A 25,962-nucleotide genomic window follows, 5' to 3' on the forward strand; every position below is an offset into this window, starting at 1 on the left:
AGAATATACTACTCAATTATCAGATTTCATGGAAGGACCTCTTAGATGTTAAATCATGGTGGTTAACATACTTTTACATACTAATAGAACATAAAGTCTATAAACATTTGGACAGTGACACCATTTTCTTCATGTTTTTGCCGTGTACTCCGGTACATTGAAACAAAGTCTAAAAGGTTAATGTGCAGACTGTCAGCTTTCATTTCAGGGTGTTTACATCCAGAAACTGTGAACCTCATAGGAATGTACAAGTGTCATCATTACAGTCACAGTATGTAAAGTCAACATCCCTCCCACCTACATCAAGCCATAAAGTGCCCTAACACTTAATGGTCAGCGACAGCAATGGAGCCACTTCGTCAGGAGAAGACGTAACTTCAGCCTGAGAAAAACACCCTGGACTTAGCTGAGCTAAGCTGGACCAGACCTGGATTCCAATACGATTAAACATCATTAAAATACTACTGAGCATTTGCTCTGGCCATGTCAGGGGTGCCAGGTGGACAGGGTTTGGACATTTAAGATATCCTTAAGGGATAGGTGGAAAATCCACACTCAAATAAGCACATATAGAGTACTTGAATATTTTGAGTACTGTCTGAATCCAGGTCTAAGCTGGAGGCCAGTGCTGTGAGGCAGAGTGTTCCTGAAAGGATGCTGTGACCCAAGGCAAGGCTCTAGCTAATTGTACTCGGAGTAGACAGCCTGGCTACCATTTTTCAGGTCCGATTCTATTTCTACCTGCAACATCCCCAGTCATTGTTACATGTGTTTTCCTCGTGAGATGCCATGTCACGACTCCACTCCAGAGATCCTCTGGGAAACTGCGGTTACAATGAACCATTAAATAATCTACCAGGAACTCCTCAACTAATTGAATAAGCAAATATGAACTGTTTATTATCAGTGATTCTTTAAGGAACTACAGGGGTTCCTTTTGAATCTATAGGATTCTTTGAGTCACCGATAATTCTAAGCATAGGATTATGTCAATGAAATAAAAAACCAAGCACAACAACCCTGAGAATGAACTAAATTTACACAGAATGAAACACATTTCCTTTCCAGGATGTCTACTTTAATCTGCTTCACACTCCCAAAAAAATAGGTAGACTCCTGCTCTATGGGGACATTTGGCTTAGGCAAGCATTACTTACAAGAGATGAAAGCAGCAATTTCTTACCGTATTAAAATTAGGGAAGAGACCCACAGCAGAGGATGTGTCTACTTGATGAAAGGGCATAAAGGGTTTCATATCCAGAGTGGGCTGCATCATCAGCGATGGAGTCCGTACCAACCCAGGCAACGTGTTGCTATGGCATGAACTTCCTGTGGAGATGGGGAGAAAGAGAGAGAGCGATAGAGCAAGGGAGGAAGAGAACAAGACGAAAAGAGTGTTGACAGAGAGATGGAGATGAAAATAAAGATGGAAAGAGAGGGAGAAAGGAGAGAAAGAAAAACAGAGGGAGAAGGAAACAGGAGTGGAGAAGAAAGAACAGATAAATAGAAAAATGAAAACAGGGTTTCTATTCCTGGCACCAGGACCATATAGCATACACAATGATCGAGTAACAGGCAGAGAAAAGAGTGGCACAGGAGAGTGGATAGTAACTCATTATGACTTAAATAAATTGTGTATGTGTGTATGTGGGTAGGTGGTGGGGGAGTAGGTGTAGGTGTACATGGGTGGAGCCAGTTATTCCGGCTGGCTGGAGGTAGTATGTTGAGGAAGAGGGAAATATCTCGAAGTCAAATTCTGGGGCTTGAGCTTTGGAGATGGTCTGAGTAATACTGTAGGATGAGAACTGGAATATGACTTGAGGAGTGGGCTGGGGACCCAGACTGGGGATGGGGTTGAGGTTGGGGAAAGAGGCTGGGGATTGGGGTGGGGTTGGGGAAAGAGGCTGGGGATTGGGGTGGGGTTGGGGAAAGAGGCTGGGGATTGGGGTGAGGTTGGGGAGAGTGCCTACGACAGGGGTGAGGTTGGGGACAGAGGCTGGGGATTGGGGTGAGGTTGGGGACAGAGGCTGGGGATTGGGGTGAGGTTGGGGACAGAAACTGGGGATGGGGGTGAGGTTGGGGACAGAGGCTGGGGATGGGGGTGAGGTTGGGGACACAGGCTGGGGATGGGGGTGAGGTTGGGGACAGAAGCTCGGGATTGGGGTGAGGATCAGAACACAGGCTGGGGATTGGGGTGAGGATCAGGACACAGGTTGGGGATGGGGGTGAGGTTGGGGACAGAGGCTGGGGATGGGGGTGAGGTTGGGGACAGAGGCTGGGGATTGGGGATGGAAGAAGTGAACAGGGCTGAAGAACTGACAGAACTGCCATACCTACACTATCATGCGCTCAGTGAGAGACGATTCCACAGGGAATTCTTCCAGGAAGATGTAAGCCGGCATTCAGAGTGTTTATCATAGCATCCTGCCCCACTAAACTGTGCTGCTTACCTGATAAAACACACAGCTGGATATTTATTTTCTGCTCCACCCAGAGCTCTCAGTTAACCTTACAATACACCTAAAATAACCTACATTATACACCCAAGAGGGGAGAAAAGAATAGGCTTTTTCTTTACTGCTCTCGGTGTCCCTGCATCTCTGTGGTTCTCTGAATGTGTGCGTGTCGATTTGCATCTCTGTCTGTCTGCATGTGTGTGTATTGTGTCTCTGCGTGTTACAATGATGATAGTGTTATACACAATGATCCTCTGATCTGTAAACCTGTCATGACCACAAACACATCATGCTTGACAATAGGCATTTCTGTGTGTCTACTTTATATTTCAAAGGGATGTAATGTTTTCGCTGGATTACTTAAGGTTTCTATAGCCTATACGGTATATTATACTATATACAAATTCAAAAGCAGATGATGAATGGATCCGAGACCACAACAAAGAACAACATGCCTTTTTTGGGGGGACGGTGGTAGAATGAATGTCTCTTTGTACTAAATCATGTGTACAACGCCATGAGAAGGTAAACCATCTCTAAAGCATCTGTGAATGTAACTGACACAGCAGAAAAACGTCCAGCTAAAATCCCAGGAATTATACATACAGAGACCTTTTGATTTAATAATGCTGTGCAGGGGATCACTGGCATGAAACCAATGTTTAATAAAGGTTGTGATTTCATACATCCTATGAAAACATCGACAAGACATGTCTGCTGTCAATTCATTGTCAACCGCACGAGCACGAAAACAGATGGCAACCAATCTCCAACTTCAACATTAGCGGTCATATCAATCCAAGACAAGGAAACCCATAAACAATGGCATTAGCCAATCAGTAAGTCAAGTCTCGCGTGATATAAAAGCCTCATAAATCACCTCAAGGCATTTTGTCCAGACTATTACTCAACTTCATGCTTTTGGCTTCTGATTCTTTGGTATGGCATTCCACACTACAGCACACGGACACCATGAAACGATAAACAACACAAGTCTGTTTTCCTAAATGTAGAAATAAATAATCTATTTGTTTCATCACTCATTGTACAGTACACACATCATTACTGCATCAATCAAAGCGAATACATATACCTTTTAATACATATCTTTGCAAAGGAATGGCAGCTGCATACTCAAAATGGGTTATCCAGTTAACTAGTAATAAAGTCCAAGATGAGAAACATACAAGAACCAATTAACCTTTGGAAACTGGAATCCCAGTTAATAACAGTGATTTACTGTCTCTGTAGCTAACATTTACAGTACTTTACTGTAGCAAGAACAATAGAAGTACCAGTAAGGTGGACACTTGATTGATTTTTGTGATGAAAAAAAAGCTAAACACTGTTGTCATGAAACCTTATATAGATTGTAAAACACATGTACATTTAAAAGACCAACAGAAACCTACATGCATGAACTTAGTCGGATCAAACACATTCAATTGAGGGCCTGGTGCCATTTGAATGAAGACACTGACAACCACTGAAGTAGGGTGTTCCTCACTAATTACTCATCTTCATTAGGCAGGAGCGAAAACCAATGCCCTACATGGAATGAGTTGGACACCCGTGGTCTAGACCACTTACTGGTTTGTCCTGGGGCAGACGAGACTGTTTGAGGAGCAACATTACAGGGTTGTCTTCCAGACCTGCAGATGGAATAAAAAACAGAGGCTACTCTGCTAAGTAGCAGGACGCTTGAGTCAGGAGGCCAGTCAACTTCAATCTCTCACTGCGTGCCTTGCCGGCCGCCTGTCATACTACAACGCTCATCAGCTGCCTCTGCGCAGGCCAGAGATAATTAATGTCATTAAAACCAGATAGAATAACGGATTTAGTAGGAGCATCTGTAATGAAGTCAGCATGATTCATGTCTGAGGTGGGGAGTGAGGTTCTCTAAGGACCCTGTGGAGAAGCCTTGCCTTGCTGTCGACCCCGGCCAGGGAACAATTGCACACACCTGTTGCTGCTAACCGCACACATGTCTCTGCTGTTAAAGCAAGGCCAGCTTGGATGATCCGGGTGGTGAAAACAAGCCGGTCAGCCTCAGGCAGGAAGTTGTCCGATGAAACAACAGGAAGGAACTAAGGAATCCTTCCGGAGTCACATACGCTTCTCTGTGTTACAAGCTGAACTAGAGTTATAGTCAGACTGTGTGTAACTAGTGTGAAGAAGCCACTGGCCACCTCAGTACAAGGTATACTGTGAGGTGCACAATAGCCGCTCTCTTAGAGGTTGTGGGGATAACTGAGTCGTATTGCTTACTTCTCTATGTATTCCCTAGCATTGACGCTATTTAACTTCCTAGAGTCCTAACAGTCTCTGTTGCAGACTTGTGGATACCTTCATACCCGGACATATTCTCTTTTCCCTTATTCCATGGACTAACTTAAGTATAATTACCTTTCTTACTGGAATTGCTATTTGTGTTGGCCTTTGTCTAATGTTTTTCTTTGTTCAGTTATTCTACCAAAAATATTTGTATTTTAAACTGGACTTACTCACTCTATGAAGACAATAATTAAATAATTTCCTTATTGGTCTTATTTTATTTAATCAGCCCGCTTGTTTTTGTTTTGGTTGATTCCAAACTTTTTACAATAAATACCCTGTTTACATCATTCTCTTTTCCTCCTTATTCTGTAGTTCTATTCAATGGAACATAATTAACTCAACATAGACGACATTTGCTTTACCTCTCATATCTCTTCAAAACAACTAATCAGTATTCAGAGAAATAAATTACTCCTGTTACCTGGGAAACTGTATAGTCAATGATCAGTACCAGTAAATTCACAATGTTTAGAATAGTAAATGTGTTGTACTGCTAGATGGTAATATTACTTTACTGCAACAGCTTTTGAAAATACATAGAAATGATGTGTGTAATAAATGTTTTTCTTTTTGTCGTTTCTTTTTGTTGTTTTTATATCTAGGTATCTTGATTTCATGTTGGTTTTGGTTTGTTTATTCCTTACCCTTAGCCCCATTTTGTGAAAATCTAATGGTATACATGTTTTTCCTATTCAATTCTACATTTCTGGGGGGAAGTCATTTGCAAGGAATGATAACAGATAGACACACATAGCCAACAACCACAAGGCTAGAAGAATAACCAATGCCTGGCTGCTGTGACTGTACTGACTAAGAACGCTGAGCAGACACTGGTCTAAAAGCTGTCAGATGCTTAAAATAATTTGTGGGGATTAAATTAAGGATGTAATTTGAAGCCTGTTGAATGAGGAGGCCCGGCAGTCTGAGGCACTCTTTCCTGGCACCAAGCTGACCACCACAGTCTTTCTACAAGCCTTAACCAAGCCACTAGCTGATGAGTGCCTGCGAAGCCCACGGGCAATTCAGATTGAGCAGCATCACCCAGGGTGCAGGGAAAGGAATAAGTAGGGATGGCCTGGTCTCATCATGCTCTAGCAACTCCCTCGGACAACTCAGGTTCTTTACACATTAACTGAGGTTGTCAGGTATGTCTGTTGTCAAATGCCTTGACCCATGTGACTTCCTGGTTGGAAAAGCAGTGTGGAAATAAAGCAGAACCACTAGATATGGATCACTATGAAGAAAGCATGCAAAGATCATGCCAAGATCAACTATCCTAAATCCATTGAGAGTTGTTGTGATGAGAAGGGGCCATAGGTTATGAAATAAAAAAATAAAAAACTCCCCAACACAAAACATCTTTCTAAACAACCTCCAGAAAATGTGTCAATTTACCTGGACTGGGTTTCAAATGGCACCCTATTTCCCTATTTGGTGCACTACCTTTCAACAAAGCTATCTGGTCAAAATATGTGCACTACATGGGGAATAGTATGCTGTTTGGGTTGCATGCTAAATATTGAAATATGTTTATGTAAAGAAATCTGTAAGAAGGATCCATCCCATGCCAGCAATGTTATGATTCTCTATGGAAATACATCAGCATCTTAGCTCCACTGCCGAAATCTTCAATTTCTCAGGATATCTGACTAGCTTACTAGTATCTACTAACTTACTACTTGGAATACTCATGAGAGTTGAGCAATTGCTAGCGAGACTGAAGATGAACTTTACACTGCCAAAGCTATTTCATTTCATGGCACAACAATGCTCGTATTTTTTTCATTCGGGAAAGACATTGATATAATAACTATCAGAATAGGTGACAATAACTGACTTTTGAAATCTAGGCTGTATTACCCCAAAAAGCATGCACGGACACGTACTTCAGAAATCCGCCAGAAATAGTTGCAATATAACCGTAAACAGTTTTATTTTAGGCTTACTATAACGTAGCTACTGATTGTAGTATCCAGTGAAGTTTCTGTCTATCCTGAACCTATCCTAACGCATAATTTGTTTTGTGCTATTTCATTTCATGGCACAAAAACTAATCAACTTCAAAAATCCAACAGAAATAATAGGAATATCTGTAAACTATTTTATTTTAGGATTTCTATAAAGTAGCTTCTGAAGGTTGTGGCCTGCGAGGTGTTTATATATCCTGAATAAAACATCAACAATTTTATTTTAGGCTTACTATAACATAGGTTCTGGCTAGCAAAGTCTTTGTCTATCCTGAACAAATCCTAAATCATTATTTGTTTTGATGGCCTTGAGGCTCGAACACTAGTCCCCTGCGTGAGAGACTGTGTCACTAACCACTACGCTATTTAAGAAAGGGTAGTCACTCAGTCACTCAGTCACTCTGTAAGAGACATTCACTCTTCTTTGCCGGCTCCGCTTATGTGGCCCGGCGACAAAGGTACGTTTTGGCAAAAATAATACCCCTTCAGCTTGCCCGTCACTATTTTTATAGAAAAGTACAGAGGTAAAAATTATAATTTTGGATAAAAAAAATAATAATATATGGAAATTGTATTAGACAAGTTGCAAATCGTGAAATTCGACAGACCAGTAATGATGTGATATCAAAGTGATCAGTCTTTTTTTTTCTTTACTGGAAGTCATGAAAGGTAGCTAAAACTTTCTATTAGACACTTCAGAGAAAACTATGATCAGTCATTTGTAATACAAATAAAAAGGAATTATAATGTAATTAAATGAAATAGTAAGTTGGTCGATAATCGGGAGTCTAATATATTTTGGTCAGCCACATTGCTAACCAACTACCTGAAAATAATTATATTTCCTCAGAAAGTTCAGAAATGATAATTAATGACATGCCAGCTAACATTTTTATGTCACTAATAATCACAAAACATTGATGACTTGATCAAATAATTATTCAATACAAGAAGATATAGTTTAAAAATGCTGTTGGATATGCCGATAACAGGGGGTTCTACGCTATAAAAAGTGTATGTCTAAAAACAAAGATACACAACTAACGGCTGCCAAATACTTGTCATATGTCAAAATGATACTGGTCCACTGAGATCGATTAAAAGTTACGACCAATCAGACACCAATTAGATTTTTGTCTACGTTTTACAAGTTTGAATAGGCAAAAGTCTAGTCCTCAAAAAAAGAGTCTGGGTACATGTTTATTCTGAAATTATAACTAATTTCCCTAAGCAGGTTTAACTTTGATATTGTATGTTTTTCCAACTGTTTGTTGGGCTGACCTTAGCCAGTGGTTTGATATTTAAACTCCAGCTTCTCTTCTGTGTGTGTTTCATCATCCAGTCTGGAGCCTGGGAGTGAGTCTTGCTAGTACATTAACTGAAATGCAAAACCACAATTCTGCCTTGTCTTTGTCGGCCATTGTCAATGTGTTCAAGGCTGTGAGTCTGCGAGCTTCAAGATTGTATTTCTTACCACGCTTCCTTAATCAAGATAGAAATTGACTGTGCTCCTGCCTACTTCATGGAAAATGGTGACAATTTGCCACATAAACCCCCTGTGTTTGGAAACTCATAACTCCTTTGCTGGAGTTTTCTGGACAAGTTTGTATATGATTCAGTTGAATTAATTCTAATTAGTTTCTCCTTCACTGTTTCTATTAAGAGCTTGATAAAGCTTCCAAGTACAAAAATGTTTGTGGTCAGCTGTTTGAGCTTGTCATTTAAGAATGTGTTTATGCTGTGTTACTTGAGGTTTGCGAGAAATTACATTATCTGTTTCATTCTCCTGTGGTGCATTATGGGATTCCTTGTTTTCAGCACACCTCATTCTATATCTCCCTTATATCCTCCCTGTCAGCTCTCCACTCTGATGATAGTTGACAATACCAAATCAAATGGAGCGGGGTGTGAAATTGCTCACCAAAGGTTACCTAACACCATGTTCTCTGTACCCACCTTCTAAAACCTGGGAGTGCATTATCTCTCTTGCATTATCTCTCTTGCGCTGACTCACATAAAAGACAAAACAGGAACATTCATGGTTACTTATCTTTGCGCATTAGGCAAGCTGTAGTCATTCAGTTAGACTTTCAACAATGAGACCCTCTACAAGTTTTCAGTAGAAACTTAAAAACTTAAAAAACAAGCAGACCAAAAATAAGAATATAATCATATTATGAGTAGGACAATTTAAATTTGTGGGAGCAAGATATTAGGTGTATCATAGACATATTGAGTGTTTTGCATGGCCAGTGAAATCACCAGACAGGGAAAATAATATGATGGGATTATGGTGCTTGTGTCTTATAATGTTAGCAAAGGTTCATGACTAGTACAGCTCAGAGTAAAGGTTCCTCTGGGGAATGATCTAGGATCTGATTGCCCTCCCCAAATCACAGAGTTAACAAGTACAGAGGAAAAAGAACACTGACCTAAAACTGGTCAACACAGAACACACATTATGGGCAGAGGTAGGTCCAGGGATCTGTTACTTGTGTCATGTTTTTTTTCCTGTGAGTTAGGTGATTCTCAAAGGCCCAGAGACCACTTTTCAGATGTGACATACAAGAAGATGTTTTGGGCCAGAGGTTGAGGGACAAGTCATAAGGATGTGTTAATCTATTGGGAGTACTTAATAACATCTTAGAATTACAACCTAAGGGTCAGGTGTGTGTGAGGGCAGTACCGACAGGTGAAAGAAAGTGGTGGGGGAGCACGTCTTTTTTTTTATCTGTACCATTGAGTGTTCTTTTAGAGAGAAGGGCCGAGAAAGCACCTGCCCCCCTTGTGTGTGTGTGTGTGTGTGTGTGTGTGTGTGTGTGTGTATGGTGAAAGGCAAACGCTTTGTTGTACCAGGCTCAGGTGTAATTTCAAGGCTAATCTATATGAGTTCCACCACCTCCATAAACACTAAGTGATGACACATCTTGGATTGGGATCAGAGCAAATATTGATGCTAGAGGCAAGTTGAAAACAATTAACATCCACAAGTTAAGTACTGAGCAGTTCTATTTCAGAGACTCAAAATTGTAGCTGCTGGATGTCTGGAATTAAATCAGCAAATGGAAAAAATTGGGAAACGGGTTAAATGTTTTACATTATGTTAACAAAACACAAAAAATCCCTAGGAATAGTTCTGATTAACTGGAGGCAATGTTCTACCTAGAGAGCTAAGAAAAGAAGTGGATCAGAGTTTTCAACCTGACTTTACTTGATAACCCTTAAGATAAATCTGAGAAGGTAGAACTTTGTTTCTAGTACAGCCCTCAGATCTAGCATGAATACATGGATTGGTTTTTGTGTACTATTGCGTGTGGAATAATTGTGTCAAACCGATGTCTGTTTATTTTGACTTGACCAATAGGATGCTCACGACCGCACAGCTGCCCATCCCGCTTCTGACTGTTGTCAATGTGGAAGAGCAGAAAAACAACCAGATCTCCAATGTCAGGTCCTCCTGGTAGAACCAAAACTCCAGTTGAGGGGATCAGCATTCTACCTGAGTTGCATATTAAGTTGTCTTTCTTTCAACCTCCAAGCTCAATGTTCCGTTGCTCAACTCTGTCCCCAGGTAAGCCACGATGCAACTTCAACCGCATCCAGCCCACAACCTCACAGCTACCCATCCTGTTTTTCACTGTGTTCAGTGCAGAAAAGCGGATGTCCCCAGAACAGTCCAGGGGACTGGCAGTTGCTGCCAAGTGTGCCCACCCTAAATCCAGAAGATCTATCTGATTAACCAACCATTTATCCTGCAGCCATCCATTTAACTAACCAGCAGTCCAGTTATTAAACACTAGGAAATAGATGAAAACATCTGTTCTATTATATTTTATTATATTTAATATTTCTCAGTTTTTCCCTGCTGAATAAAATAAAAGCTTAGAAAAATATTTTTAATGTCAAAAGTTTCTTATATGAAGCATATTGTTGAACGTGATGGCTGTGACCAACATGACACACAGCTCCGGAAAGAATTAAGAGACCACTGCACCTTTTTCTTTCCTTTCCAAAAATGTTGAAAAGGAAGGTTTTGAGTGAGGAACAGAAGGGTTAAAATTAAAAGACCACTGCAAATTGAATACTTCTGTTCCTCACTCAAAACTTTCCTACTCAACTTTTTTCCAGAGCTGTATATGTTAATATAGCCAGAGGAGTTTAAATCATCTTTCATACTTCAAGCCAAAAAAGGCAAATACTACCGTGTATGGCAGCCATGCTTGGCATTTCGATAAATCCAGAGGAGAGGTTGAATCGGGCCTCTAAAAGATTACAGAATATGACTCCAGATAAAAAGAACAGATGACTCCCCAATCTATTTGTTCGTATACATAAAAAACACCCTGTCACGAACTGAACATCCACCATGTGCATATAACCTGCAAAGAGAAATGCTTCATTTCTTCATGCAATTTTTCACATCTGACATATTTATTTGAGGACTCACAGGCGGTACGTCAATCAATGTAGCTGGGTATTCTCAATTGTTGTCACTGGTCCCACCGATCAGCAATCAAAAGTCATGAATTTAAGAACTAGTGGTGTGCTAATCTTCTGGGAAAAACATGTTAACCTATCTCCACAATGTATGAATGCTAGCTTATGGTTTACTGGACTAGTGGTGTACAACACCAAGCAAAATATTCTGCCGCTGACAACACCACAGCTCAATGCAGGATGGCTTACCAGGACAAAGATTAAAAACATCTGTTGAATTTGCTACTGTTTCTTTTTAAACTAACCAGCGCAACTAAAACGAAGTGCCTGCCGGTTTTGGCAACACACAATTAACAACCAACAATTCCAGCTGTGCAAAACACTTGGGGCTGACCAAATTTCTGCCTGAAAAACACTCAGGGTGAAGCAAATACTGCCTGGACAAAGAGACACCATTGGCCAAATCTATTGACATCTGTGCTCCAGGGGTGAGATAAAGGCTTCCTTTTGAAATTAAAAGACACAGGGGGTATTAGATTAATGTGAATTACTGGCACAACAGATTGCGTACAGATGACAGCCCAACTGAGGGCTATACAGTAAAAGCCTTGTTTAACCCATGTATAAATTTTTTTTATATTGAGTTGTTTGACCCACCATAATTAACAAGAGGTTTGCTAGTGTACGAAACCCTAACGGCATCCAAAGACATACAGTGGATATAAAAAGTCTACACACCCCTTTTAAAATAGAAGGTTTTTAAGATGTAAAAGAATGAGACAAAGATAAATAATGTCAGAACCTTTTCCACCTTTAAAGTGACCTAGAATGTAAACAATTCAATTGAAAAACAAACTGAAATCTTTCGAGGGGGAAACATTTTAAATAAAAACCTTACAATAACCTGGTTGCATTAGTGTGCACACCCTCTTATAACTGGGGATGTGGCTGTGTTCAGAATTAACCAATCACATTCAAACTCATGTTAAATAGAAGTCATTACACACCTGCCATCATTTAAAGTGACTCTGATTAATCACAAATACAGTTCAGCTGTTCTTGTTGGATTTTCCTAACATTTTCTTAGTTGCATCTCAGAGCAAAAGCCATGGTCCGCAGAAAGCTTCCAAAGCATCAGAGGGAACTCATTGTTGAAAGATAACAGTCAGGAGAATTTCCAAAAGCATTAGATATACCATGGAATACAGTGAAGACAGTCATCATCAAGTGGAGAAAGTATGGCACAACAGAGACATTACCAAGAACTAGACGTCCCTCCAAATTTATGAAAAGACGAGAAGAAAACTGGTCAAGTAGGCTTCCAAGAGGCCCACAGCAACATTAAAGGAACTGCAGGAATTTCTGGCAAGTACTGGCTGTGTGCTACATGTGACAATAATCTCCTGTATTCTTCATATGAATGGGCTATGGGGTAGGGTGGCAAGATGGAAGCCTTTTCTTACATAGAAAAACATCCAAGCCCGGCTGAACAAAGTATTAGTTTAAGGGTGTGCACACTTATGCAACCAGGTTATTGTGATTATTATTGTATTTTTTCCTCAACGATTTCAGTTTGTTTTTCAATTGAATTCTTCATGTTATAGGTCACATTAAAGGTGGAAAAAGTTCTGACATGATTTATCTTTGTCTCATTCTTTTACATCACAAGAACCTGGCATTTTTACAGGGATGTGTAGACTTTTTATATCCACTGTAGTAAGGAGATGTCTTCCACATATTTTTGCATTCTCATCTTTATCATTCATATTATATCTTGGAATAGGTAGTTTGTCAAATTTGTTAGGTCCCGTTTAGAGTCAAATGTATAAATAGTTAATTGAATGCTATTCCCAGCACATCTTTAATTTCCATGGAAAATGACACAATTCACACTTACACAGGGGATCTTCTTTAATTGCTGAAAAAGTTGGATGAAATATTCTATTAAAACAGTGATCGGTGATTATTTGAAAATGATGCAGTTGATCTACAGAAAATAATGACTATGATCAAATGGTGTGAGTGAATTTGGATGCTGGACTCAATAGCTAGATGATTATCAGAGTTTATACTGTAATACAGTTCAGTTAATCCACATCAACAAAGAGCATAATGCAAGCCACATTCTCAAGCTGTCTGGTTCTGTAAAGTAAATACATTGTCTGTGTCCACAATGGCACCATGCTTCCCCTATTTCCTATATGGTGCCAATTTGGGACTGAGACGGCAGCTGTCCATTCTTGCCCCCTCACTGGCAAACAAGATATTAGACACCCCTATTTAGCCACCTCTGGGATTATTATTAAGGCAATGAAACGTTCCAACTAATTATCCTGATAGACTAGAGGACCGACAGTGAAGTTATTAAGATGTCTGGGATGAGTTTTCATTCATGTGTCCCAAATGGCCCTCTATTCCTTGGACCCTGGTCAATTGTAGTAACTCTAGCAGAACTAGCATGCAGTTTTGGACACATCCAGCCATGCACCAAACATTTAAGGAAGAAAATCTAATAACAGACCAAATTCATTTAAATGCAGATTTGGATGGGTCAGTCAGTGTCGATTATATACCTTGGGGTTTGAGGTAGACAGAATTTGACGTTGGAGCTTTGTGCTTTTGAACTCAGGTTTTTGGCAAATGTAGTTTTTCGACTGAAGAAAATCACCCAATGAAAATTGAAATTTAAAATACAGCCTATCTATAAACATGGTGATTCAAACGTTGAATGCTGACTGTGTGCCACGGTTATGTTAACTGTTTCATTGTTCAAAATTCATATGTGACAGGTTAATGGCAATAATACACCACAGGTTTGCGGGATATGCATTCATAAAATGGTCATAAATCACACCTCTTTGCACCCTATTGTTTAAATATGGTGCTTCATGGGGCCACTGAGTTGCGAAGCAACTCACTGAATTATCTGCATCATTGCAATTAGCTCAAGTGGCCAGCACTGTCTGGTTGCCATACCTAGTTGCATGTCCTTATGGTGGTTTGGGCCTGTGAGCTCAATTTAAGCAGAGGATCAGAGAATGCATTCCTTCTGGTGCATCTGGTCCAGACTGCCTAGTTGAGGGAGCAGCATAAAGGCATGTTTCAGGGAAAACACTTATCTCAATATCAACTTTCCCGAGTCTGCTGGGAACTGCTGCAATGAAACCGGGCCTTAATCACAAATTTGATTCCCCAAAATACATACATACATACATACATACATCTTCTTCCGCTTCATCCGGGGCCGGGTCGCGGGGGCAGCAGTCTAAGCAGGGATGCCCAGACTTCCCTCTCCCCAGACACTTCCTCTAGCTCTTCCGGGGGGACACCGAGGCGTTCCCAGGCCAGCCGGGAGACATAGTCCCTCCAGCGTGTCCTAGGTCTTCCCCGGGGTCTCCTCCCGGTGGGACGGGACCGGAACACCTTCCCAGGAAGGCGTTCCGGAGGCATCCGAAACAGATGCCCAAGCCACCTCAGCTGACCCCTCTCGATGTGGAGGAGCAGCGGCTCTACTCTGAGCTCCTCCCGGGTGACCGAGCTTCTCACCCTATCTCTAAGGGAACGCCCAGCCACCCTGCGGAGAAAGCTCATTTCGGCCGCCTGTATCCGGGATCTTGTCCTTTCGGTCATGACCCAAAGCTCATGACCATAGGTGAGAGTAGGAACGTAGATTGACCGGTAAATCGAGAGCTTCGCCTTGCGGCTCAGCTCTTTCTTCACCACGACAGACCGATACATCGACCGCATTACTGCAGAAGCTGCACCGATCCGTCTGTCAATCTCCCGTTCCATCCTTCCCTCACTCGTGAACAAGACCCCTAGATACTTAAACTCCTCCACTTGAGGCAGGCACTCTCCACCAACCTGAAGTGAGCAGGCCACCCTTTTCCGACTGAGGACCATGGCCTCGGATATGGAGGTACTGATTCTCATCCCCACCGCTTCACACTCGGCTGCAAACCGTCCCAGCGCATGCTGAAGGTCCTGGTTTGAAGAAGCCAACACGACAACATCATCCGCAAAGAGCAGAGACGAAATCGTGTGGTCCCCGAACCTGACACCCTCCGGCCCCTGGCTGCGCCTAGAAATTCTGTCCATAAAAATTATGAACAGAACCGGTGACAAAGGGCAGCCCTGCCGGAGTCCAACATGCACTGGGAACAAGTCTGACTTACTGCCGGCAATGCGGACCAAGCTCCTGCTTCGGTCGTACAGGGACCTGACAGCCCTTAGCAAAGGACCCAGGACCCCATATTCCCGAAGCACTCTCCACAGGATGCCGCGAGGGACACAGTCGAATGCCTTCTCCAAATCCACAAAACACATGTGGATTGGTTGGGCAAACTCCCATGAACCCTCCAACACCCCGTAGAGGGTATAGAGCTGGTCCAGTGTTCCACGGCCCGGACGAAAACCAGACTGTTCCTCCTGAATCCGAGGTTCTACTATCGGCCGTATTCTCCTCTCCAGAACCCTGGCATAGACTTTCCCGGGGAGGCTGAGAAGTGTGATCCCCCTGTAGTTGGAACACACCCTCCGGTCCCCCTTCTTAAAAAGAGGGACCACTACCCCGGTCTGCCATCCCAAAGGCACTGTCCCCGACCGCCACGCGATGTTGCACAGGCGTGTCAACCAAGACAGCCCCACAACATCCAGAGACTTGAGATACTCAGGGCGGATCTCATCCACCCCCGGTGCCTTGCCACCGAGGAGTTTCTTGACCACCTCGGTGACTTCAGCCCGGGTGATGGACGAGTCCACCTCTGAGCCCTCATCCTCTGCTTCCTCAATGGAAGATGTGACGGCGGGATTGAGGAGATCCTCGAAGTACTCCTTCCACCGCCCGACGACATCCCCAGTTGAGGTCAACAGCTGCCCACCTCTACTGTAAACAGCGTTGGTAGGGCACTGTTTCCCTCTCCTGAGGCGCCGGACGGTTTGCCAGAATCTCTTCGAGGCCAGCCGATAGTCCTTCTCCATGGCCTCACCGAACTCCTCCCAGGCCCGAGTTTTTGCCTCCACAACCACCCGGGCTGCAGTCCGCTTGGCCAGTCGGTACCCGTCAGCTGCCTCAGGAGTCCCACAAGCCAACCAGGCCTGATAGGACTCCTTCTTCAGCTTGACGGCATCCCTTACTTCCGGTGTCCACCACCGGGTTCGGGGATTGCCGCCTCGACAGGCACCGGAGACCTTACGTCCACAGCTCCGAACGGCCGCTTCGACAATGGCGGTGGAGAACATGGTCCACTCGGACTCAATATCTCCAGCCTCCCTCGGGATCCAGTCGAAGCTCTGTCGGAGGTGGGAGTTAAAGATCTCTCTGACAGGAGACTCGGCCAGACGTTCCCAGCAGACCCTTACAGTACGCTTGGGCCTGCCGAGTCTGTCCAGCTTCCTCCCCCACCATCGGATCCAACTCACCACCAGGTGGTGATCAGTTGACAGCTCCGCCCCTCTCTTCACCCGAGTGTCCAAGATAGGGTAAAAAAATGCGTTTTCAAAAAAGTTGGGACGCTATGTAAAATGCATATAATAAGAGAATGCAATGATGTGTGAATAATCTAATCCTGTATTTAACTGAAAATTGTTCAAAGACAACATATCAAATGTTGAAACTGAGAAATTGATTTTGGACAACTCTGAATTTGATGCCAGGCAACATGTTTTCAAAAAAGTTGGGAAAGGGGCATGTTTACCACTGTGTTGTATCACCTCTTCTTTTAACAATACTCCATAAGAGTTTGGGAATTGAGGAGATTAATTGCTGTAGTTTTGAAAGTTAAATGTATTCCCATTCTTGCTTACTCCTGGATTTCAGCCGCTCAACAGTTCAGGGTCTCCTTAATTGCATTTTTTGTTTCATAATGCACCAAATGTTTTCAATAGGTTACAGGTCTGGACTGCAGGCAGGCCAGTTTAGCACCAAGAGTCTTTTACTATGGAGCCATGCTTTTGTAATACGCGCAGAATGTGGTTTGGCATTGTCTTGCTGAAACAAGCACGGCTCTCCCTGAAAAAGACGTTGTCTGGATGGCAACGTACCGGCATTTCTGGATGTTGTTCATATATGGTTTCTTCTTTGTATGGTAGAGTTTTAACTTAAATTTGGGGATGCAGCGACATACTGTGTTCACAGACAAAGTGATTCTGAGCCAATAAAGTGATACTGTCTGTTTTTAATTCAGTGCCGCCTGAGGTCCTGAAGACCATGGCCATCCAATATTGGTTTTCAGCCTTGTCCCTTGCATACAGAGATTTCTCCAGATTATACATACATACATACATTATACATACATAATGATATTATGTACCGTAGATGATGAGATCTCCAAACTCTTTGCAATTTCACATTGAGAAACATTATAAAATTGTGCATTACTTGCCTGCACAGTCTTTCACAGGGTGGTCCCAATATTTACTTCTGAAAGACTTATCCTCTTTGGGATGCTCTTTTTATACCCTATCATGTTACTGACCTGTTGCCAATTAACCTAATACGTGAGATGTTCTACCAGGTTGTTTTTTTTGTTTTACACAATTTTTCCAGTCTTTTGTTACCCCTGTCCCTACTCTTTTGAAACATGGTGCTGGCATCTAATGCAAAATGGACATACAGATAGGTCCAGAAATATTTGTATAAAATAATTTTCATAATTTATTATTTTCACAATATATCCCTATACACTTTCACCCGACTGCTTCTATCTCCTGTCACATCATCAATAAACACTAGTGACCCAGTTCCATTGGAAGCCATGCATGCCCATGCCATCACACCGCCTCAACCGTGTTTTACAGATGATGTGGTATGCTTAGGATCATGAGCCATTCCAAGCCTTCTCCATAACTTTTTCTTCCCATCATTCAAATACAGGTTGATCTTAGTGTCATCTGTCCAAAGAATGGCTTTTTTTTATGTTTTTTGGCAAAGTCTAATCTGGCCTTTCTATTCTTGAGGCTTGTTGGTGAACTATTAAATATAGGTTTTGTTTCCAAAATGCATCCCAACATTTGGAAACATGGTTGTGGATATATATATATAATATATTTATAGTGCTATATGAAAGGAGTGTGTATGTTTCTCTGCCATAGTACAGGATGCAATTAAAAAGTTAGGCTGGCTTTATCTGTAGTTGAAACAGCTGTGGTGAACGCTATGGAGGAATTGGAGAGGTCTGTCCTTAATGTCAACCACATGTAAACCACAAACTGCTTTAAAGATTAACCAGTTCATCTGAATAGACTTCATAGGAACAAGAAAGTCGCTGACTGAATTACAACCACACTATTATTGCCTTATGATCTTCCTTTATGTTTGTCTGACCGTCCCAGTACCTTGTTTCAAACCATAACTCAAGATTAAAATCAGTCGAAAACGACTTAAAAATGAAGCATTACCGTTGATTACACATTTCTTTATGCACTGGCTTTTTAAAAAATATATATTTTTAATAAAATCGAGTCACAGGCCGAATTCCTTTTTAAATACCTGCCCTGTACTAACATACTAAGTAGAGCAGTGTATTATTTTCTGAGGTGGACTGAGGACTCCTGCTTCTATTAATTGAGTGGATCGATGGCCATGTGACAAATGACACCCTATTTCCTACATACTGTACTCCTTTTGATGAGGGCACATAGGGATGCATAGGAGATATGGTGCTGTTTGGAATGCAGACCATTTCTATGGACAGTAGGGGGAACTGAGCACATATTGCACAACCAGTTGTGTTTATACCACACTATCTGAGTGGGTGGCCAATCTGTGAGTGTAGAGTGACTCATAAGGTCTGTGACTCAACTCTGCTGCATCGGGTAAAGAAGTGAAGGAAGAGGAGGAAAAGGAAGAGATGGTGGAGGGAAGGAGGAGGACCCGAATAACAAATAAGGCGTGGAGGTAGTACAGTACTCCACTCTAGGGTGTAACGTACCTGAGGTCAGACACAAAGGTTTATATGTTTAAAAACCATACTAGAGACAATTTAATCAGAAACGTAATGACCGTAACACCAGCACCCAGAGCCTTTCAGTAATACATGGTTTTCTCTGTACCTGTAAACTCTACAAGTGCTAAGGGGGTGAGCAACCAGTAGCAGCTGCGAGGCTACAGATCACTATTGGGATGGGAATCCCCCCCAGTAAATAACACAACGCATTGCTATGGGTTCCTGTGGAGTGGGGAGGTTTTCTGAAGAGACTAGCAATATGTCAGACTGGCATGGGTTGTTGTTGCAAACCACAAAAGTGACAGGAATATAAAAATACCACTACTCTTACTCTAATCATGTTCCACCAAATCTCTTGTGTGAAAATGACTGGAAAAGGGCATGTAATATCTGAACGATCAGATCCTCTTCACTGAATAACACATACTCTCATGTTACTGCACGGTTGTCAGTGGGTTTTAAGACTGGTCTAGCCCTCTGAGCTGAAAACCATGTACTTGTAGCCAGCAATGGTCCAGTGGTCTAATCTGATGCAGGGTCGGTTTTAATCTGCCAAAATGCTCCCCACTTATTCCCCACTTCCCTGTCAAATAAACCATTAACATGCCTGAAAAGATATCTTACAAAAACGACTTCCGTAGGGTTAAATAAAAAATTACTACTTAAAAAATATATATCTGGGGTCAAACAAGATCAAAGGTCTGTGTCAAGCTGTGTGTTACTGTTCAGTACATTACACAACCAAAAACCATGATTACAGTAACAAAAGAAGTCAGTACACCAAAATGAAAAGACACATGAATATACAAACTGCACATTTTAGACTGGCCTCTTATTGTGGCCAGCCTAAGGCACACCTGTGCAATAATCATGATGTCTAATCAGCATCTTGTTTTGCCACACCTGTGAGGTGGATGGATTATCTTGGCAAAGGAGAAGTTCTCACTAACACAGATTTAGACAGATTTGTGAAGAATATTTATGTACATAGAGAAAGTCTTAGATCTTTGAGTTCAGCTCATGACAAATGGGAGCAAAAACAAAAGTGTTGCGTTTATGATTTGGTTCAGTGTATGCTACCTTATACGGCCTGGTACTCTGTACTACAGTAACACTTAACATGGGGTTGCGTAATACTCTATAGCATCTACTTCATGTGTTCTGAAAAAAAAAAGAAAAGTTTGATAGCTTGGACAGTAACTCATCAATTCTCTGAGAGGGGTTGTAATAATGAATTGCAAAATGGCTTGTATAATCAACATATATTATCCCTTACCAGGTAAGTTGACCGAGAACACATCATCATTTACAGTGTGTGTGTGTTGGGGTTGTTAAATTATTCTGTCTCAGCGCACACACTCTTGAGCGTTTGCTGCGATCAATAAATTCTTAGCATAATATGTTTTTACTCATTGTGCAAATTATTGTTGTTTCCATGGAGACTCAGGAACCCCCCTACACACACACACACACAGACACACACATCCCCTCCCACGCTGCTATCTAAAATAAAAAAGACTATTGTCTAACTGAAACACAGCTACTGTAGAGCATCCCTCTGTAGTGATCTCCAAAGCACAGAAAAACTGTTCCACTAGCCTCCCGATAGCCCCATGTTAAAGCCCTAGTCTTGTTTGTCAAAGAAAGACTAATGTTTGCTGAAACATTCCCCCTGGCACTGGCATGTTCGGAACCCCTCAAGCTCCCAGAAAAGCGCTGCGCTAATCAGCAGCAGATTTTTAATTAACAAGATGCTATTCAGAGGCGTTGGAGGATTTGAGGTACGGTCCCAATGTGGAGTTTTTAAGGCTTTGGTTAAAAGTAGTTTACCATATAGGGAATAGGGCTGCCATTTGGAACACACACCAAGAAACATGATTTTCCTCTCCCTACGCATGGGTGTCTTTATGCATTAGATGGCACTGCCTGAACGTACTCCCGTCCAAATGTACTTACTGCTGCTATTACTTTATAAATGCTAATGGACATTATAAGTCATCCCGCTGGTGAAACACTGCATACTGGATGTAAAACTATTCTCAAAATATCTGCATGACTTTCGGCGATATCTCACATATTTGATTCACAGCAGAAAAAAATGGGCACAAAGATGTAGAATAATTTAAACTGTTATGTTATTCAGATGGGGGTTGATCTTGTCTGAGCTTCTGTGAGGAGTTGGCATAGAACTATAACACCATCCAAATATATATATCATATACACTACTTATACACATATACACATATACATATACACTACTTATACACTACTTATAACCAGAGGCCTGTGGGCACTGGTTAAGGATAGTGGACTATATAGGGAACAAAATGCATTTGGGACACAGATGTAATGCAAAAACCATTGTAAAGCCAGAAGTAGAGAGCCCTGCAGATTATCATGGTTACTGTTGACAGAATCGTTGTCATTTTAATCCCTTGTAATGACTATGTAATTCCAGTCAGAGTAGAGGAGCTGTTTGTCAAGGCTGCAGTACAGTATCATTACACTTAACAGATCAGTGCTAAAGATTTGGGGAAGGGGAGGTAAGGCAGTGGCCGGTGCTGCTGAGCTTTGTGATTCCCCATCGCAACCGCAAACAAACACGCAGCCGTATGCAACCGTTTGAAATGTACAGTTAAACAAACCATAATCCATTCTACACAGAGCGGCTGAGTTGTAATCGATCACAGACATGTTTGCGGGAGAAACTTTCATTATTCAACTTTTTTACAATCAAGCACATAAGTCAAAGTTTTAAATATTCCCAAAAAGCCCCTTTCCAAAAAAGAGCATTCACTGGCAGATATACAAGGCCTACATGTCTCTTTTTACTGTTGAAGAGCGCTAGCCCAGTTCATCTAACTGTATTTTCAGATTTTAATTAGAGAAAGAGAATGGAGATAGAAAGTCCCCATCCATCCGTAATAATTTATTTCCTTTCCATGCAGTATATGAGATGTTCATCCAGGGCTAGTCAATATTTGATGAGATATACACTGGAAGTTATAAAACGTGATTATGCAAATTATCCGTCTATGAAAAGCCATTACCCGGCCACTTGAATAATGATGGAACAGCCAGGGTGTCCCTTTAAACTTTTATGATGTATATTCAGAATGACAAGAGTTTGTGTGGGTGTGTGTGTGTGTGTATGGGTGTGTGTGAGTGAGTGTGAGAGAGAGAGAGAGAGATGGAAAATGAGAACATTGAGACAGAGAGAGGGAAATAAAGAATGTTTGTGTGTGTCTCTGAGAGATAGAGAGAAAGACAGAAAGAAAGTGAGGACAGCGAGAGGGAGATAAAGAATGTTTGTGTGTATCTGTGGGAGAAGGACAGAAAGAGAGGGAAAGAGAGAGAGGCGGTATAAAACATGAATTCAGATGTTTATTTAGCGTACCTCTGGGACCCCACCCACGTTACAGGAAGCTCCAACTGAATATTACCAACTCTTTAAAACAATGACTTAGAACAGCAATCCTCTCATAGCTGACATGTCTAACTCGTGTTGGGATGTGGTCCTCTCGTTCCCATTGAAAAACCCCATCCACAAATCTGCATGGCTAGTTGGCTACTTCATCAGGAGTATCAGCTATATTTCAGTGTTAGTTTAAGAACCGTTTAAGAACCTAAATATGGAGATGGATCTTACACCAAGGGTGTCCCCGAAAGACTGAGAGGCTCCCTGAAGGCTACGGACAGACAGCCACATACGGACAGTTACGGACATACAGCAGCAGAGCACAGCTGAGCTGAGGGAAACAGGTCTCAGGAGAAGCCTGATGGAACATTAAGCCAGCTCCTCATTTTCACTCTAAATGTGCTTCTCCCCCCCAAGTTCAGCCTCTATTTCAGATACGCGGCAAAATTATCATTTCATTATATACGTTTTAACTCCACCGAGAGTGGGTTTCCAGGATGGGGTATTAGCATAATCGCATCAATAGGGGGTTTAGAGAAAGCAGCTTGCTCTACACACTACTTCACAGCCAACGAGCCACAGTGGCTTTACGTCTGAAATGTCACATCATCCAGTGATCAATGGCCCTCTTAAATGCCATTATGCCTTTTATCAGCATGGCTCCAGGCTGTAATGTGACCTGTTTAATACAATGTTGCACAACTCACCCACATCCAAATTTGGAACACAGTGGAAGTTCTTTGTTAAATACCCTTTGTGGAAACAGCAATGACACAGATTAAGGCTGTATGTCAAAGGGGAGAATGCCACCTCAAGGCGGGACTTGACTATGAGAAAAAGACCATATATATTGCTCTTGATGACATTCTGAGGAGAGAAGGATGTCCCCTGAATTGGTTTGTGCAGCAGCAATGTTTCTTATCTAATCACGAGAAATTGAGCATTTTGAGGATTTTCTTTTGACTTGAACAAAAACTAAATAAATTACAAAAGTATGTATTTTGTCATCCAAAATAAACGTTTGATATGGAAAAATTGATATTTGTAACTTCTCATTACAGACATTGAGTAGCATGGCTATGGCAAGCTATATATCACAGGTAGACAATCATCAAAGCATTCAGTTTCATTGCATTCAGTTACTGTTAGATTATATGTTAAAATAAATAACACTAGTGACCGATCGATTCAGACTTCAAATGTAGTATGATCAGCAATGCCAGGACCGTAAATTCCTCTCAGAAACGGCAGCCCTGCTAGGCTTTCGGCTAGGGTGTCTAAGTTGAACTGGAAACTGTGCAACAAACTTCATCAACAAACAAAACATATCAAATCAGCAGCTTGTCTGTCCTGCTCACGGATGAGCTATTGCTGTGGATGACCACACCAGGTTCCAGTCCGGTCAGCTAAGAAACCGCTTAGATGCAGCTCCAGTGGACATGTGATCACTGTAGCTGGACAACCACGGAGTGGAAAAAACACAGGCCTGACTGACTTCCCTGGCCTGTATAGTCCTCATCCTTGGGACGAGAGCAGTTGGCCACATCAGTGTGCCCTTGTGTAAATCAGTATGGACAAACATCCCCGTCGAACGTTTCTGACTCTTTGTATTATCCATGCCCCAAAGAATTCAGGCTTTTCTGGAGGCTAAGGAGTATGACCCGGTACTAGATGGGTGTACCCAATAAACTGGCCGCTGGGTGTATATTAAACTCATGGATCCGGTCACACAAAATGCATTCCAAATATATTCAAGTTTCAAGCTTGTCACAACATCTTCCCGAAAGAAATCAGGAGTAGCAGATGTACACCAACAACCTTGGCCGTCCTCAACGTCAAGTCAACCCTCATACAGGCTTAACAAGTTCTATCTTTATAGCAGGCTGTAAAAAGGGTTACCAAACCCTAAATGGCTCAGAGCACTGGTGTAAAGCAGAAGTCATATAAGCAGTTTGAGCAGGTTGCATGAGGTGAAAAGAATCAAGCCACGCCATAAAGCCAAAGCCGCTATTACTTACCCAGAGGCATAACTGATCATAGAGTATGTACAGTCTATCTCCTGGAGAGAAAATCCCTCAGTATAGAAAACACTCTGAGTTGACCTGTCCTCTGTGATCTGATCTGCTGCTGATTGACTGACAGCAGACTGGCAGCTGACAGACAAAGCAAGGGATAAAAGAAGAGAAAGGAGGAGGGAGGGAAGTGGTGTGGGAAGCACGAAAGGAGAGAGATATCTCCGCCTGGAAGAAGCCAAGTGGTGCCCATAGAAAGCAGAAGAGAGGGGGAAAAAAAGAGAAACTGACACCAAAACAATGAGGGAGGTTTTCCCTCTCATGTCGCCAGGCAGCTGCAATCTAAGCAGTAGCACGCTCCCACACATTCAAATATCTGGGTCAGGCTACCTGCCATTCATTCTGGATGTGGAAACTACCAACAACCTCCAACATGAATGGACTGGAGGAATCCTCTTCATGCTCACCGGGGAGGCATCCCTCAGTCCAGTCGCTCTGAATCAATCCGTTTTACAAGGCCTGCCTTGCTGCTGGCTGCAGTACAGGATTCAGGCAGGAAGAATCTAACTGTTGTAAATCAACCCCAGTGATTAATGGGGCCCAATGTAAATGAGGAGACAACGGAAAGTTCTACAAGATACAGTGTCATCAGTTGTTGATGTGTTAGGCAAACCTTCCAATAGGTTATCAGCTAGCTCTCAATAAAACAGCACCTGCAGTTAAATCAGGCCCCCCGCAAAAAAAAAACTACACTGTGGTTTCTTCATTATATTGTATCTCAGGGGACGACTTACAGAGTGAACACCCGCATTACCTAAAATCACAAGATGAGTCGTAGTAGGCAGAGATGAAAGTGGGGAGGGAGACAGGAGAAGAGGAGACTGGGAGATGGTGTGGGTAAAGACAGATTACACATTGGTGCAGGTTTTTCTGTACTCACAGCTGTGCTGGTTTTCCAAAAATGTAACTACAGCTAAGATTGCATTACCTGACAAAACACTCTTGGTTCATAGAAATGCAAGACTCACAAAAGTTAAGAACACAAAAGCAGCACACGGAGGGTAATGGCTAGAATGAGGAACAAGAAAGCGATTGGTTTCCAAGAGTCAGGACTGGCCTCAGTCTGACAATCAGACAGCAAACATTAGAACACTACAAGGATCTGGCGGAGGAGAAACAGGAAAATACTGTACACAAAAAAACACAAGAACACTAAAGTACAAAGAAAAACATATTCAAATACACTCTAACGGGCAACAGAGTGATTAAACATTTTTTGACTAACTGAAGACTTGATAGATATGATTCCCTGACTGAAAAAAGTGGTGTGCCATGTGGAATACCCTTTACTGGCCAAGGATTCCTGAAAGGAAGTAGCCACCTTGCCA

At 42.1% G+C, this 25,962-nt stretch overlaps 1 protein-coding gene across 5 annotated transcripts in view; it reads right to left on the minus strand.

Annotated features, from left to right (window-relative positions):
* The window catches only part of znf385b (zinc finger protein 385B), a 107,814-nt gene that overhangs the window by 30,308 nt on the left and 51,544 nt on the right, over positions 1-25,962 (minus strand). For all 5 annotated transcript variants that reach the window (XM_020054560.2, XM_020054562.2, XM_020054561.2 and 2 more), the window contains one exon: positions 1,184-1,329. In XM_020054560.2, coding sequence (XP_019910119.1) covers positions 1,184-1,329 — 146 coding nt within the window. The remainder of the gene's footprint in view (positions 1-1,183; positions 1,330-25,962) is intronic.

This window comes from Esox lucius, chromosome 16 (genome assembly GCF_011004845.1).
Source record: "Esox lucius isolate fEsoLuc1 chromosome 16, fEsoLuc1.pri, whole genome shotgun sequence".
Lineage (NCBI taxonomy): Eukaryota > Metazoa > Chordata > Actinopteri > Esociformes > Esocidae > Esox > Esox lucius.